The following is a 17831-nucleotide window of genomic DNA, read 5'->3' on the forward strand; positions in this document are numbered from 1 at the left end:
TCCCACTGCTGGGAATATACCCAGAGGAATGGAAATCATCAAGTCAAAGGTATACCTGTTCCCCAATGTTCATTGCAGAACTCTTTACAATAGCCAAGAGTCGGAACCAGCCCAAATGTCCATCACTGGATGAGTGGATATGGAAAATGTGGTACATCTACACAATGGAATACTACTCAGCTATAAAAATGAATGAAATACTTCCATTTGCAACAACATGGATGGGCCTTGAGAGAATTATATTAAGTGAGACGAGTCAGGCAGAGAAAAAGAAATACCACATGTTGTCACTTATTGGTGGGAGCTAAAAATTAATAAATAAATTCACACACACACACACACACACACACAAATCCAGAGGTGGGGGGTAGGAAGATATAACAACTACAATTACTTGAAGTTGATACGACAAGCAAACAGAAAGGACATTGTTGGGTGGGAGGGAGGAAAGGGAGGAGGGAGGGAGGTTTTGGTAAGGGGCAACAATAATCAACCACAATGTATATCGACAAAATAAAATTTAAAAAAAAGAAAAATAGAAAATGAACTAGTCTTTCAGTGTCAATGTGAATTTTAAAATGTGCCTTTTGCTGCCAGCAAAGAATATTCAGAGGACCACTTGGCTTTTTAAAATTTATGTTCCCTATGTTAAAGCTGTAAATCAGAAGCCCAGTTCTTCCTTAAGCTTTTGTGTTTAACTCACAAAGAAATAAATTCTGATAATCACTTTAAAGGGGGAAAAAAAAAAAGCTAGCACATTTTAGAGCTCTTGTTGCATTCCAGGTTTTGTGCAAGCATTTACATACATACATAGTTTAGTTGCACCCTGTTGCCATTTGCAACAGTGTGGATGAAAGTTGACATTATGCTAAGCGAAACATGCCAGACATAGAAACACAAACACTGCCTCATCTCACTCAATGTAGAATCTTAAAAAGAAGTCCAATCATAGTGCCAGAGAGCAGAATGGTGGTTATCAGGGAATTGGGGGTAGAGGAAAATGGAAGATATTTGTTTCTCCTTTTAGTTTGTAATTTTCCTTTCAATTGTATATTCTCATCACCATACACTGTGTTTTCTTTGTCATCTTAAACAAAACAAACAAACAAACAAAAAAATGAAAAAGCTCTCTGTTGAAGCTATTTCCACCTCCAGGACTTGTTCTGTTTCTTCGCCCACCTCTATCCCTTCACAGCTAAACTCTTTCAAAGGTTTGTAGGCATGTTCTCTCTTGTTTCTCTCCAAACATTTTCTGTTAAAATTTACTCCAGTCAGAGACACTCATCTCATGACTCCACTGAAACTTCTTTTGTCAAGGTCATCAGTGACTCCTACAGTGCTAAATCTGACGGCCAATGTTCGGTCCTTGCTTAGTCGACCAATCTGTAGCATGAGACACAGATGATCACACACTTCTCCTTCATACACGCTTTTTTCATTTCGATTCCAGGACAACACATTTCCTGTTTTTTCCCCCTTCTCACTGGTCCTTCTTGGTCTTCTTTACTGAATCATTTTCTGTGGAATATACTAAAAAGCATATGTACTTCACAGGGCCTGGTTTTCCAAAGTCTTGAAGTTTCAAATATTGACCTTGTGGAGGACTGGAAATTTCCCTCAGGGTATAAGTCTCTGTTGCAAGATAAGAATTGTGGCACAGCAGGCTTCTGGCTCAAAGACAGACAAGTTACTGATTGTTATGTAAAGATACTGAGAATTGCTATAGGAAGGAATGTTTGCTAAGATCAAGCTTTTGTTGACAGGACCACTTAATTGCCTTACTGGAACGTGATCTGGCTTGTTTCACTGAAAGTGACCAGCCTATTTTGTTAAACTATAACCCCACCTTTGTTCTCTTCCTGTAACTTCCTGGTCTGGAAAATAAATGCAGGAAGAGAACCCCAATTTGGCCTTAATTTCCCAAGGAAGGAATGCCTCTCTCTTGAGGTTTCCAGAGAATTAACCATTTCAGGGCCTCTCACTGCTCAGCAGAGATGGGCTTTGAGTAATCCTTTGTGGCTCCGTCACCCAGGGGAAGTGGGGTGACAAATCCGTGGGGGGTGAAGCAACACAAAGCAACAATTTTCTTCTCTTTCATCCCAATACTGTAGTACTCCAGGGCTCTTCTATTCTCCATCTGTTCTCACCTTCTTAGTGATTTCATTGAATTTCTTGCCTTTATTTATCATCTTCACCCTGTGAACTCCTAAATTTCTGTCTTCAGCCAGGACATCTGCCCTAACACCAGACTCATTTATCCTTCTGCTTCCTCAATAACTCCCCTTGGATGTATAATGGCAATTCCAATTTAATATGTCCAAAGATGAGCTCCTTTATACCACCCCAAACCTGCTTTATCCTCAATTTTTTTTAACTCTTGAGTTAATGTAACTTTATTTTTCTAGTTTCTCAGACAAAAATTTTAGTTGTCGCTGACTTTCTCTATCTCTTAACTTCTCCTCCTATGCCACCTAACCCATTATCAAATCCTGAATCCTGGTTCAAGCCACCATCATCTCTCGCCTGGACTATTGTGATAGTCTTCTAACTCGTCTCCCTGGTTTATCCCCTGTCCTCTTTCACCCCCTGAGTCTATTCTTAACACAGAAGCCAGAGTGATGCTGAATTTAAAAACATGTTACTCTTCTGTGTAATCCCCAATGGATTCCCATATTGCTCACAGTAAAAGACGAGTCTACAGTGGGCCTTATTACATCTCTGACTTTATTCTTCCCCTTCCATTGACATTCCTCAAAAATAGAGTGTAGAGGGCCTCTGCCTCTGGGCTTCTGCACCAGCTCTTCCCTCTGCCTGAAGTACTCTTAATTCAGGCATCTGCATGGTTAAGTTCTCCACCCTTTTCCGGTCTTTGCTTATGTGTCACCTTGTCAGTGAGGTCTTCCCTGACCATTGTATTTAAAACTATAATCGATTCTCACCCAAACCAAGTATGCTCTATCTTCCTTCACCCTTTTTCCTCCAAATTACTTTTAATTTCCTAGTGTACTAAAGAATTTACTTATTTTGTCCACAGTCTGTTTCCCCCACTGGATTACAAGCCTTATGGGGTTCTGTTGGTCTGTTTTGTTTAATTTTATCTGTCCAGAACTGAGAACTAGCCTGGAGTGAAGTAGGTGAATCTTTGTCAAATTAGCAAAGAACTACCATTCCTGCCCCTACTGATAGTTTGTGAGGAAGTGGGGACTCCAATTGCCAAGCCTGGAACTTTATCATCTCATCACTCACAGAACTGCTTTACGGGGAGCCAGGGACCTGGTGACAGCTGCTTCCCAAGGCTCCCTCGGCTTTGCAGGCATCATCACTATTCTTGATATATCTTTTACCCCAAGTACTTGAAGGAAAATGCCCAAGGTCTCCACTAGCCTTGGTTGTTGGAGACAATTCTAAGGTATCCAAATGTCAGGCAGACAGCTGCTAGATTTTGTCAGCTCAGGTCAGGTCTTCAAAGTGTAATCATCTCTATTAGAGGTGATGAAACTAATGGCAGAATATTAAACACAAGTGTATATTGCTCTGAATTCTTTGCTGGGCCTTTTCCTGCTTATCTATTAATGGTTGAACACTGGGACTAGAAGACTTAACCTCAGGGAAGCATTTGATACTGTCCAGCACATTTTCCTTAAATGCTTTCTTCCCTTAGCTGGTATTCTTTGTTTTCCTTCCATCACATTGTTCTTTCCTGAGTGTCCATGTTGAGCTTCTTTCCCTCTCCTTGTCTAGTAAATGTTCCTATATCTTCAGTTTTCTTTTTTTTTTTTTTTTCCTTTTTGTCTTTTTTCGTGTCCGGCAACGGATCACAACCCTCAGTGTCGCGCCCGTACCGGACCAGGACCGGCAACGGGATCGCAACCCTCGGCATTGCGCCCACACCTCGCTCAGCCAGTGAGCGGGAACCGGTCTGTATGTGGGATCCGAACCCTCGGTGGGAGCGCCGCCGCACTCTCAAGCGGCGCACTGTAGCAGTGCACCACCAGGTCGGCCCGCTATATCTTCAGTTTTCTGTTCTAGGCTTCCTTCCTTTCTCACTCAACACAGTGCCTCTGGATGATCTAGCACACTTACAAGGTCTTGATAATTACCTGTATTTCCCAAACCTTTATTTCCAGGACATATGTCCTCTGAGCTTGAGAGCAGTATATCCTATCACCTACTGTACTTTTCTACTTGGCTGACCTCAAACTTAACATGTTTCAGATTGAACTCATCATCCATTCCTCTAATTTGTCTTCCAGTCTTCCCTCAGAGGCTTATGCCAAAACTTAGGCATCAGCTATGACTCTTGCCTTGTTCTTATCTCCCAGATTTCAATCAATTACCAGTCCAATTGACTGTACCACTTAATTTCTTTGAAGCTCATCCACTGCTTACCTTACATCCTCCTCCAATTGATTCTTCACAATGCTTCCATAGTTAATTTTCTAAAAGGCAAATATGAGGAATGTATAGAGGAACCTCTGCTCTAAGCAGGAGGTTTTGCAAGACCAGGCTGGCACTTAGTTAGGGCTTAGTGTGGATTGGCCCTCCAGGGAGAGGCCTCTGAGGGTCTACTAGGCTTTAGGGATGCTTCTTCAGGGACGCTCAATTGTGGATGTCCTGCGAGGATTTTATAACAGAAATTTACATTCTTCTTGGGAGTGGTAGATATAGTTACATCTTCATACAAAAGAAAGGGAAAGGGGAATTCTTTGAGAGAATATAAAGTATAAGCTTCTTCCTTTACCCTGGGGTATAAGAAATATTTGAGAACATATGACCATATTGAGACTTTTCATGCCTGAAATATTTAGCTGTTTGTGCATTGTACCACTCCTGTCCTGACCCCAACCATCCTGCTTCCCAAAGTATAAATCAGATTACAGTTTTTAAAGATAATCCTGAGAGGCAAGAGCATTGGGTACTCCTTTCCCTGGTAGAGTACTTCTTCCTCAGTTGCTGGTTTTTGGTTTTTGGTTTTAACTGTATAAATTTAAGGTGTACAACATGTTTTGATATACATATATACGTAGTGAATTGATTACCACAGTCAGGCAAATTAACATATCCATGTCCTCACATAGTTACCCTTTTTTTGTGTGTGCATGTGGTAAGAGCACATGAAATCTATCCTCTTGGAAATTTTTTGGTCAACAATACAATGTTATTAACCATAGTCATCATGCTATATATTAGATTTCCAGATTTATCCATCCAACAGAACTGCAACTTTGTACCCTTTGCCCATCATCTCCTAATTTTCCTCCCTTCCCCACCCCTGGTAATTATTAGGCCTCATGGCTAGCTTAACATCAGCACAGCCATGTTAAGCAACTTTCTACTCTCTTCCACCTCTCCTTTCCCTCTTTCTGTTCTGGGAAATGAAATCCCTCTCCTAGGAATGGGTAAACATATCATCAAAGAAACATCCTGCTCAAGCATGTGGGCTGCAGATAGCAGGCATTCAGGCTGGACCACATTCAGGCTGGGCTGGGAGGAATGCTTTGTACTGATTACTGTATACTCTGGCGATACATTTGACCTATGCCCTAACTGACCAGATGTTATTGGAATACAAAGGCTGCGACTCCTTGCATACCACTGATTTCAAACCTGCCCATAACTCTGCCAGAACCCTCCCTTAAATTCTTATAAACCCCTGCTTTCCTTTGTTCGGAAGAGCTGATCTGACTCTGTCTCCCCTTCCATGCTGGTGGAATAAAGCCTCTTGGCTGAAACAGCACCTGGCTTGGGTCACTCTCTATCTCTCCTCCATCTCACCAAACCTAACAATAATTACTATTCTACTGTTTCTGTGTATTCAACTGTTTTAGATTCCACATATAAGTGAGATCATGTGGTGTTTTTTTTTCTGTGTCTGGCTTATTTTACTTAACATGAACTCCTCCAGGTTCATTCATGTTGTTGCAAATGACAGGATTTCTTTCTTTTTTAAAGGCTAAATAATATTCCATTATATATATATATATATATATATATATATATACACACACCACAATTTCTTTATTCATTTGTCTGTTGATGGAAATTTAGGTGGTTTCCATATCTTGCTTATAATGAATAACGCTGCAATGAACATGGGAGCGCAGATATCTCTACACAGTGCTGATTTCATTTCTTTTGGAGATATACCCAACAGAGGGATTACTGGATTATATGGTAGTCCTATTTTTAATTTTTTTGAGCAACCTGTGTACTGTTTTCAATAATAGCTGCATGAATCTATATTTCCACCAACAGTGTGCAGGGGTTCTGCTTTCTCCACACCCCTACCAACACTCGTTTGTTATCTCACTTTTTAATAATAGTCATCCTAGTGGGTATGAGGTGATATCTCATTGTGATTTTGAGTTGCGTTTCCCTGATGATTAGTGATGTTGAGCACCTTTTCGTATGCCTGTTGGCCATTTTTATGTCTTTGGAAAAATATCTGTTCAGTTCCTCTGCCCATTTTTTAATCTGGTTATTTATTTTATTTATTTATTTTTTTTGAGTTGTGTGAGTTCCTTGTATATTTTGGACATTAACACTTTGTCAGGTATGAGAGGAGCTTCAAAAAGTTCATGAAAAGACTCATATTATCTTTTAATTTCATTTTTCCATGAAGTTTTTGAAGTACCCTCATATCTAGTTTGCAAATATTTTCTCCTAATCCATGTATTGCCTTTCCATTTTGTTGATTATTTCTTTTGCTGTGTAGAAGCTTTTCAGTTTGATGTAGTCCTATTTGTCAATTTTTGCTTTCGTTGCCTGAGCTTTTGGTGTCATATATGAAAATGTTGCCACGGCTAATGTCAAGGAGTTTTTCCCTATATTTTCTTCAAGGAATTTTATGGTTTCAGGTCCTACATATACGTCTTTAATCCATTTTGAGTTTATTTTTTGTGTATGGTATAAAAAAAGTGTCCAATTTCATGGGTTTTTTTGCACATAGATATGCGGTTTTTGCAGACATCATTTACTGAAGAGACTACTTTTTCTCCATTGTGTGTCTTGGTGTGCCCTCAGTTGCTGCTTTTGAAATCCAACTGGAATCAGATCATTTAGTCTTCATGACAGAGGAAATCGTATTGTATAATACAGGAGAGGAAGGTGCCTCAGATTGTTTTAATTACATGTTCTAGTCATTTTTCTGTCATTCCCTTTCTTCTCCTGTCTAGTACATTTCATATTATCTACTGATACTTTGGCTATTTAAATGCCTGTCGGAGCTTGTTAAAGTAAAGGCCTTAGTGCTAGACTTAGCATTCTTGTTCTCCCCACTTCCTGACCCTTGGCAGGAGCATTTGGACGAACACTAATCAGACTCTAGTACTATCATGGCTGGTGCACCTCTAGACCCCTCTGGCATTTCACCAGGAATTTTCTGTATCCACTTTTGTCATGGTCATTACTGATAATACTCTGTCTTAGACAAGTTAGAATTTCCTCTTTCCTTTTTAGACCACTGACAGAAATGCAACCCCCTCCTCTCCTCATACACGCTCGCACACACAAATCGCTGCCGATCCCGCTGCCTGCTGATGGGATGTACTCTGTTTGCTTTCCTTCTCAGTTCATAAGACACTCATCAGCAAGATGATAATCTGTGTATGTTACATTTCCCATTACCCACTTCAAGGGTCCCGGACTTTCTTACATGACAGAAGGGGACTGGGGCACCTGTATAGGGCTCATAACAATGCCTTCTACAGTCAGACTCTCAGCCTGTTCAATGAAGGAATGGTCAATTCCAAGAAGACTCCCTCATTAGTAACCCTACTAATTTACCTCCCGATTTCTTTCAAGAGGATAGGTGTATCCGTTTTCTCCTCACTCCTAGTCTTGGGAACCAGTCCCAAAGTTGTGCAAAGTGATCTGTTTATGGACTCCCCTGTCCCTGTTTATATTTATTCTCCATCCTTTCTTTCACCAATATTTGAAATCCTCTCTTCTTCACTTACCACATTCATGTCCTTCAGGACTATCAATTCATCCTCTGTGATATTTATTGTTTTGCTTTGTTCATTCCACTACTTCTGTTTCTACTTCTGTCTAGTCTGTCTTGCAAAAACAACTAATGTAATTTTATTGGTTCTCAATTTTTATTGTTCCTCTTTGTATTCATAAAGTAATTTAAGGTATACGATGCGCTTTGTCATATGTATAGGGCATTTGTGTGTTGAATTGCCATCATTTATTGGTCTCCTTCCCTTACAAACAGTACCTTCATTTTTCTTGGGGAATTTTCTCATTAAACATTTTCAGGTATTCATAGTTGGGATTGATGCTATACCCAATTATGGGGTAGACGCTATGAAAATTACATATTGGCAGCATTTCCCATCCCATTTAGAGTCTCAGTGTCTGGTTCGTAGATGGGTATGTAATGGACGATATGGGAGGGATCCTTGGACTAGTTTTTGTGAATTAAAACTTCTTTCTCAGGATACTTGGTACATTTTTTCTACTGGACACAGATTAGAGAGGATGTATCCTTAAGTGCTGCTGACAGCCTTATTGCCTATCTTAGTCTGTTTCTGTTGCTTATAACAAAATACTTGAAACTGGGTGATTTTTAAAGAAAACAAAATTTATCGTTTTCAGTTTCTGAGGCTGGGAAGTCCAAAGTCCATCTGGAGGTGGTGACAGTGACCCAGGGGTCTCACATTGCAAGATGCTGGGAGCAGAGAGAGAGAACTTCTTATTAACTCTCTTTTTAAAGCCCTCAGAACCATGCCCCTGACCACCAGAGTTAATCCATTCCATTCACTATTGCACGTCCTACAATCTATCACCTCTTCAAGACCCCACCTTTCAATTACCATAATAGGATTTCCCACCCTCAACAGTTACAGTGAGGGCCAAGTTTCTAACACATAAAACTTGGGGGACACAATTCAAGCTTCAGTGAGTTTTGGGGGAACACAATTCAATCTACTACATTACCACTAAAAGGGGGAGATCCTCCTTGAAAATGTAACTTACTCTAGGAAAGCAGAGATGAGAAGCAGGAAAGTGTAACTCAAATCCTGGCCACATCATCTGAGTTCTGGACACAGCCAAGCCTGCAGATTCGTTCATCTCTTAACTCTGCTAAGACTGAGCCAGTGACCTCACTAACTGTTTAATTCAGCTTGGACTGAACTCTGAGTCCCTTGATTCTTACATATATCCCGTGAGGTTAATAACATTATCATTACTTTACCAAAAAAAGGGATAGAGCCAGAGAAGTTACATGATTTGCTCAAAGCCATGCAGGTAGCCCAGATGTTTTGACTTCAAGTTAAAAATCTCCAACTATAAAATTATTTAAAAGATTTTTGCCTCCAAAAATATCCTCCAAATTTTAGTATATTCCAACTAAAAAATATAAAAAGTTTTGGTAATGACAGTCAGGCTTTCCATAAAATGACTTCAATTTTCTTGCCTGAAGTCATTTTCTACCATTGCACGAGCTGCCACCCCATTCAATCAGGTCCTCCATCCAGATCACCTGCCTTTGCTGACACCCACATCTGTTCCTCCCTTTCCCCCTTCCCCACAGTACCTATTTGCTAACATGCACTCAGTCTCTGATTTCATTTCTTAAGGGGGAGGTCTTGGTGGAATTGAGTCTCTTGTGCAAAGAGGAGTTTATTCCCTGTAGAAATCTGGAGGTGTGGTGTTCCAGGTTTGTGCAGTTGAGCTTTCTTATCTCCATACAAGAAAGTCTGTATAAATTGAGTTAAGTTCTCCAGAGAAGGTTTCTCCTAGGGCATACAATTCAGTGCTGTGTACGTATAATGTTATAAAATCAATATTGAATCACTGCGTTGTATTTATGGGTGTATTTTTTTTAACTAAGAAGTGAAATGTCTGATTAAATGGGACGAAAATCAGGGATAGTCAATAGGTAAGGAACTGAAGATTCTGTTTGGATACCTGTTAGTGGGTTTACCATTTATAGTTCTTCTCACTGATAATTAGAGGTACTTATCAAAGTGATAACTCAGTGCTCAGGTAAGTCGATTCATATTTACATAAAAGTTTGGACAATAATTAGAGCTATAAGTAGATTGCTTGCACAAATCATCAGTTCATACAGGTATATAGCTGAGGAGCAAGGGTTGAGGGTGGCCAGAAATAAGTCCAATAATGTAGCAAGATGAAACCCTAAGAGGGAGTTATTTGCCCAAAGTCATACAGAAAGGTAACACTAGAGCTGCTAGGACATGTCACAGAATTAGCCAAATCAGCATTAGTCTATTTCATCAGGGAAAAGATGGAGAATTGAGGTTTAATTTTTAAAAAAATCACTCACGAAGGCATTTATTTATTTTGGTGGCAGGCCGGTACTGGCATCTGAACACTTGACCTCTGTGTTATAACACCACACTCTAACCAACTGAGCAACCAGACAGCCCAAAGGCAGTAATTTAGATTTGTTCCATAATTTTGTTTTATCAGCTCCCTAAAGTTTGTTTATTTTTAATAGGGTACTCTAAATTTTCTTATTTTAAAAACTTACTTGGTTTTATACATTTGGAGTTGCATATATACTTTTGTTTATTAGAAATGGTACTTAAACGCTTTTTTTCCTACAGAGTCTCTTTACTAATTTTAGGAGACTTTTTTGACATCCAAAATATTTTATTATAGTTAATACACTATAATATAGTTTAATATAGTTTATTATAGTTAATAAATCAATTTGCCTCTTACTTTCTGCTAATATCCTAATGATCTGAATTCGAGATATTACATGTCTTCAGCTTGCTGTGTCCTTCTGTCCTCCTGACTTCTTCACGTCCCGTGGTGAAATTCTTCTGGTTTTCAAAGTCTCACACAAAGGCCAGTGGGCCTCCATTCTCGTACTGAAGTGTCATGGAATACCTTGGACTTGAGCAAGTCAGCCTTCCTCCTTATGCTTTTCTCTTTCCACCTAAGGGCGTTCTGCCCATTACATTCCACGTTGATGGAATTTCACCCTCACTCTCTATTCAGAAGTAATCTTTCCCTCATTTAAATTTCTAAAGCAGTTATTCCCATTCTGGTTTCCCTTAAATGCCAGCCTGAGAAATGGGGATCTTATTCTACTGATGAGGGAAGACCCTGAAGGCTCTGGGAGGGAGGATGAGATTATTTTGACAGGGGTATGAGGCACAGAGTGGAGGAGAAGGTACAGAAAATGGAGAAGCTGGTTGGGTTTCCAACTAATGACAGGGGAAGTAGCGGTGGAGGAGAGTAGGCAGTGAGCTGGGGTAGTGTCCGGGGGAATGCACTTGCTGAGGATGGAGGGATTCCAGAGTTTTAAGACCTGTGGACCCTGACAGTGAATAGAAGGCTGGGGACAAGGAGACTTTATCTGGGTGAGAGCGGGGAGAATGGAGGTGCTTTGTCCAGAGCAGGGCTCTGGAAGAGCAGTTGGAATGGGAAGGAAATGGTCATTTCAGCATGAAACTGGCTGGCCCAAAGTGACTCAGGCAGCATGTGTGCCCTGATTGTGCATGCCCCACCGTTCCACCCTCCCTTCAGCCTGGCCTCCATCTGAACGGAGTAGGGGCCCTGCAGCCTGCAGTTTTCTATCAACAATCAGAGAAACACCCATGTCTGAGCCAGAAGGGATGTCCAGGGTAATTTTGCTGCTCCCAACCATGCAGATGGGGAACCTGAATGCAGGGAGAGACAGAGACCCATCTTGGAGATAATGGCAGGGTCAGGACGGCAGCCCAGTTCTGGACTGGCTCCCAATCCAGTGGTGTCTCCTACCCCACAAGAGGCAGCAAACTTCTACCAAAGCCATGGATTAAATCTGGGTCCTCTCCATCCTGTCGTCTTTGATTTATTTTTCTTTCAGACCCTGTATTTCTTAAGAGTTGCATCTGGGTTTTTCTAATTTTAACATTTATGTCTCCATCCATTCAATAAATATTGGTTTAGCATCTATTATGTCGTCCATGTTGCAGGCACTGGGAATACAGCAAAAAACAGAACAAAGTTCTTGTCCTCTGGAGTTAACATTCTAGAAGGGAGAGTTAGGTAATAAACACAAAAACACAAATAAATATGTGTTACTTCAGTTGGTGATGAGTGCTGTGGCAAAAAATAAATCAGGGAGATGGGAGTTAGAGAGTGCTAGGGTAGTGTATACGGGCTACTATTGTATACTGTGTGGTCAGAAGTGACCTCTCTGTTGAGTTTATGGCTCAAATTTATCTTAAGGGTGGAGAGGCTCCCATGTGGTGGTGCTCAACCAGTGTTTGTTGAATGGGTAATAATTTAATGAACTTCCTAAGGTGTGTGCTTGTGTGTATGTGTAGACAGAGTGAGAGACAGTTTATACCACAGGAGCAGAATGATCCCAAATGGCATTTTCTATAGATCTAAAAGCCACTTATGGCCATAAGGATGGGCTATGGAGAACTGACCTCTAAACTTTCCCATCAAGGCAAATTTCAACATAATCAGCCAGGTCTAGCCTGACCAGAAATCAGTATGCTAGAAGCCAATTTACTTAAATTCATGTAAGTTAAGTGTATCTAAAGTTCATCTCTTTCTGAATGTTTCTGTATCTGTTCAGGAGTATTTTTATTTTTCATCTTTAACAAAGTAGTATAAATGCATTTTGAACTTTGGTATTTGGTAATCCTCAAAAATGTGTTTTAATTTCAAATTATTATTAGTTTTTAATCTTTCTGCATGTTTTTTGCTATTTGTCTAATTTGATACTCTTTTAATTAAAATTTATATATAAATATACAATTAAAAAATGCAGAGATGCGTGTATCTATGTAATGGACAATGGATTCTACATAACATAATGTTAGTGTGTGTTTTAATAATAGGTATAATTTTCAACTTACTTAGCAACAAAGTTGCCAGAAGATACCTGCTGTTAAACAAGACTTCTGAGACATAATTCTTCACTTCTTTATTTGTATTTCAAAGGTTCACTATTACAAGTAATTGACAATTCTCCAAAATTGCCAACCTGAAGTTCTGTTAAAATAAGCCTGTCATTACATCTTCTGTCAACAATTTCAGACTCAAACTCTCAGCTATTAGACTGTGACTTCACACTTTGTATACTATGTCCATAAAAACAAGATAGGGCTCAACTACTGAAATGAAAATACAAAATCAAAGCTCTGTGGTTGAAAAAAGTTTGGACAATAATTAGAGCTATAAGTAGATTGCTTGCACAAATCATCAGTTCATACAGGTATATAGCTGAGGAGCAAGGGTTGAGGGTGGCCAGAAATAAGTCCAATAATGTAGCAAGATGAAACCCTAAGAGGGAGTTATTTGCCCAAAGTCATACAGAAAGGTAACACTAGAGCTGCTAGGACATGTCACAGAATTAGCCAAATCAGCATTAGTCTATTTCATCAGGGAAAAGATGGAGAATTGAGGTTTAATTTTTAAAAAAATCACTCACGAAGGCATTTATTTATTTTGGTGGCAGGCCGGTACTGGCATCTGAACACTTGACCTCTGTGTTATAACACCACACTCTAACCAACTGAGCAACCAGACAGCCCAAAGGCAGTAATTTAGATTTGTTCCATAATTTTGTTTTATCAGCTCCCTAAAGTTTGTTTATTTTTAATAGGGTACTCTAAATTTTCTTATTTTAAAAACTTACTTGGTTTTATACATTTGGAGTTGCATATATACTTTTGTTAGTCTAATAAATTTTAAAAATAAATTTCTATCAAATTTTCTGTAACTTTGAAGTTTTCATTTATTATCAAAATTTTAGGAGTTTTTTTTCAACCTATCTACTTTTCAACATTTTATTGTTTTTGGTCTTGAATTTCATATTTACTTAAATTTGAGAAAAACAAGTAATACCTATGTTAAAGGAATGGGACCTAAGTTGTAAAATATTTATATTTCCTTTAAGGCTATGTTCAATTTTTAAACTTCACAGTGTACAAGTTTTTGTACAACTTTGATGTTATTTTGTACTTTACCAATGAGATTTCTGAGCCAGAATTTTTCATCACTTCATTTATAATTGAAAGATTCACTAATGTAAGAATTTGGCCATTCTCTAAAATTGCCGAGGTAAGTTTCTGTCAGGATGGGCTCCTCTTCTCATCTTCTCCCAGGCTTTTCTGGGTGAATGCAAACTGGAACTCTCAGCTGCTGGACCGTGACATCACACTTTACATACTATGTTCATAAAAACAAGACAGGGCTCCACTGAGGAAATGAAAAGGCAAAATCAAAGCTCTGTGGTTGAATTCATCCTCTTGGGATTCTCTAACTTCCCTCAACTCCAACAGCAGCTCTTTGCAGTTTTCTTGGTGATTTATCTGGTGACCCTGGTGGGAAATGCCATCATTATAGTCATCATCTCCCTGGACCAGAGGCTGCATGTTCCCATGTACCTGTTCCTCCAGAACTTATCTGTGGTGGACCTGAGTTTCAGTGCAGTCATTATGCCTGAAATGCTGGTGGTCCTCTCCACGGAGAAAACCACAATATCTTTTGTGGGCTGTTTTGCACAGATGTATTTCATTCTTCTTTTTGGTGGGACTGAATGTTTTCTCCTGGGGGCAATGGCTTATGACCGATTTTCTGCAATCTGTCATCCTCTGAACTACCCAATGATTATGAACAAAAGGATTTTTATGAAATTGGTTATATTTTCCTGGGTCTCAGGAATCATGGTGGCTACCGTGCAGACCCCATGGGTATTTAGTTTTCCCTTTTGTGGCCCCAATGAAATTAATCATCTCTTCTGTGAGACTCCCCCAGTGCTAGAACTTGTATGTGCAGACACCTTCTTGTTTGAAATCTATGCCTTCACAGGCACCATTTCAATTATTATGGTTCCTTTCTTGTTGATACTCTTGTCTTACCTTCAAATTCTTTTTGCCATCCTGAAGATGCCGTCAACCACTGGGAGACAAAAGGCATTTTCCACATGTGCGTCCCATCTCACATCTGTCACCCTCTTCTATGGCACAGCCAGTCTGACTTATTTACAGCCTAAATCTGGCTACTCACCAGAAACCAAGAAAGCGATGTCATTAGCTTACACATTGCTGACACCTCTGCTGAATCCACTTATTTACAGCTTGCGAAACAATGAGATAAAAAGGGCCTTGATGAAATTATGGCGAAGAAAAGTGGTTTTACACACAGTCTAACTATGTTGAAAAGCCATGAGATGTGTGGTCACTGCCCAACTGAACTTTATTTAAATTTCATAAGTGGTGAAAACTTTGAATTTTTTGGTATAAATATGCTTAGTTTGTTGAGTTCTCCAAGTTTGAAAATTTATCAGGGGTTCCCTCTCTTTCAGTACTGTACTGTTGTCATTTTTTAAAAAATAAATACAGCTTTCTAAAACTATGATACAACAGTCTATTCATCTATTTCTCTATTGTGAACATCCAGGGCGTTATTGTATTTTTGATTGAGACAATGTTTCAATAACACGTTGCTCCATATGTTTGTATGTGATAGGTTGTTAAAGTGAGACTGGTGGTATGAAGAGTATGTGTGCTTATATATTTTAACAGCTATTGCAGAATTACTTTTCACAATGATTGTAACTGCTTCAGACTTACCTGAAGGCCCACTGTGCTTCACTAACAGTGTAGAGTTTCAAGAGACCAACAAACAGAGGGATGAGCTTTGTAAGTCTGGAGTGAAAATCCATTCCATGAATGAATAAAAAAAAGTGCATCTATTTTGGGAGGTCCAAAGTGGTTTTACTTTATGGATTCACACAAATTTTAATAAAAACCAAGGCTTCTCTTGTTTTTTGCTTGTTTGTTTTATTTTGTTTATTTTAACAAATATTCATCTAATGTTGGTGACCAGAAGAGTACATGAGAATTTTCCTGAAATCTCACTTGATAATATCTTTTTCTCTTATAGATCACTGTTTAAGAGGCTTTTGTTAAATTTCCATCTGTAGGCCAAAATGCCCCCAGACACTTGTTTATAAATAATGAATGATTTACTGTTTTTTTGCTTATTGTGGGAAACAAATACAATTAATTAGTTCTGCCTGTTTTCTATCATTCTTGAGTCACATCAGTAACTGTGTGACCTTTTCAGAATGAATAATTTCACATCTTGCAAAATTTGGAACACTTCACGTTTACTTCCTATTTTAATGTTGCTGTTAGAGAATTGGGAGTGACCTCTTTATTGAATCTACATCACGTGAGCTTCTACTGGCTTTAAATTTTGCTCCACGGATGGCAATAAGGGGGTGAAATAATATTTCCATTTGAAGCTATCATTCAGTTGCTAAAAAAAATCATTTTTTGTAAATTACCTCTGCCAAAAATGAGAAGTGGAGGTGAAAAATGAATTGGATTTTCACAAAAAGAAAATTTATCAGAGGGTTGACACTAGTTTGAGTAATATTTGAATGTTGTGTAATATTCTCTTTGTTAGAGCATTAGCAAATCCTCTCATCAGATTCTGTCTCTTGGTGTCCTAAACTTTCCTTCTCATGGCAGTTAGAGGGACCAATTAAATAAGTCCTTTTAGAGAAAAAAAAAAATCTTTGAAACCAAAAAACCAAACAGAATACACAGCTTTATTTTAATTTTTATTCTTTGTTTCATTTGTTCATTCATACAGAGTCAATAAGCTTTTGTTAAGAGTGACTTAACCTGACTGTTCCTGGAGAAATACAGTCCTCGCCCTTGAGGAATTCAGTTTATTGGAAGATCACTATGCTGCAGAGGATCATTGAAGTAAATTCTTACCTATTTCTCTGTCCCTGGTGAAAAATAGAAGTTGAACTGGCAGGGTTTGGTTACGTAGCAATAATTTCAGAGACACACTGAATCTCCATTTGGTAATAACTTTGAAAAAACCCAGCCAGTTCAAAAGGACCCAGTTTGTTTTGACTCTGAATAGCAGCAATTCTGGTAACACCAACTTCAATCTCATGCCAGCTAATAGGACCGATACTTGAAATCGTGTATTCCTGGATTTGAAGTTGATGCCAAGATTTCCAGCCAATATCAACACAGACAGGAAAATTTTTAAAATGTGAATCTTTTGATGACTCTCTCTGCTTAAAATATTTTAATGAGTTTCTACTGTATTTAGGATAGAAAAAGCCTTCTGCATCACACACGAAGCCCTGCTAGATCTGTCCCCTGCCCGCACTTCTGCTATTCCCTGCTGTGCTTCCTGCCTGCTCGCTTGACCATGCACTCACCTTTTCTGGTGCAAGTCTGCTTTCAGTTCATGAAGTCATTACCTCATTGTGGCCTGGAGCTGTCAAAACATGCCTTTCTCTCCATCTGAGATGCTTCTCACCATGCTGTTCAGCTAGCTAATTCTTTCTTTCTCCAGATCTCCTTAAAATGTCATTTCTTTAAGATGGCCTTCCCTGCCTTCCCATCCCCCAACTTCCCTTCTCAAATTGTTCTTTCTTTGAACATCTGGTTCTTCCTTCATAGCTCTTTATCTTAATTTTATTTTATGTAGCAGAATGGACTTTCCTTCTTCTTGATGGTACCTTGCACTGGTTGCTAAGATAATAAACAGAAGTGTTTGTGATATAAGGGGAGGCATGCTCAGCTTAGCAGGATAGAGTCCAGGAGAAATGCCTTAAAGCAGTTAATCTTCACTGCATAAAATATGATTTTTTTAAATAAATACTTCATCCTGAGGCCGGGCCATGTTCCCTAGGAAGAGTTTTACTTGCCCCCACCACTTTCTCAACAGTAGGAAGCATAGAACAGTGGAAGAATGTTAAGAACATCACATAAATTGGGGCGGGACCTTGTGGGAGAGAATCCTAGGGTTCTCTCTGTCAACCACAGCGTTGGTCATGAGGTGCCCCCTGAGACTGTAAGCCCAAGAAC

The 17831-nt window shown here is 39.2% G+C and overlaps 1 protein-coding gene across 1 annotated transcript; it reads left to right on the top strand.

Moving 5' to 3' along the window:
• The first annotated feature begins 14156 nt into the window (after nt 1–14156).
• LOC103602691 (olfactory receptor 10A3) lies at nt 14157–15137 on the top strand. Its single transcript, XM_008587122.1, has one exon. The coding sequence runs from the start codon at nt 14157–14159 to the stop codon at nt 15135–15137; it is 981 nt and encodes a 326-aa protein (XP_008585344.1).
• Nucleotides 15138–17831: the final 2694 nt, after the last annotated feature.

The sequence above is a fragment of the Galeopterus variegatus genome, unplaced genomic scaffold, assembly GCF_000696425.1.
Source record: "Galeopterus variegatus unplaced genomic scaffold, G_variegatus-3.0.2 Scaffold4255, whole genome shotgun sequence".
Lineage (NCBI taxonomy): Eukaryota > Metazoa > Chordata > Mammalia > Dermoptera > Cynocephalidae > Galeopterus > Galeopterus variegatus.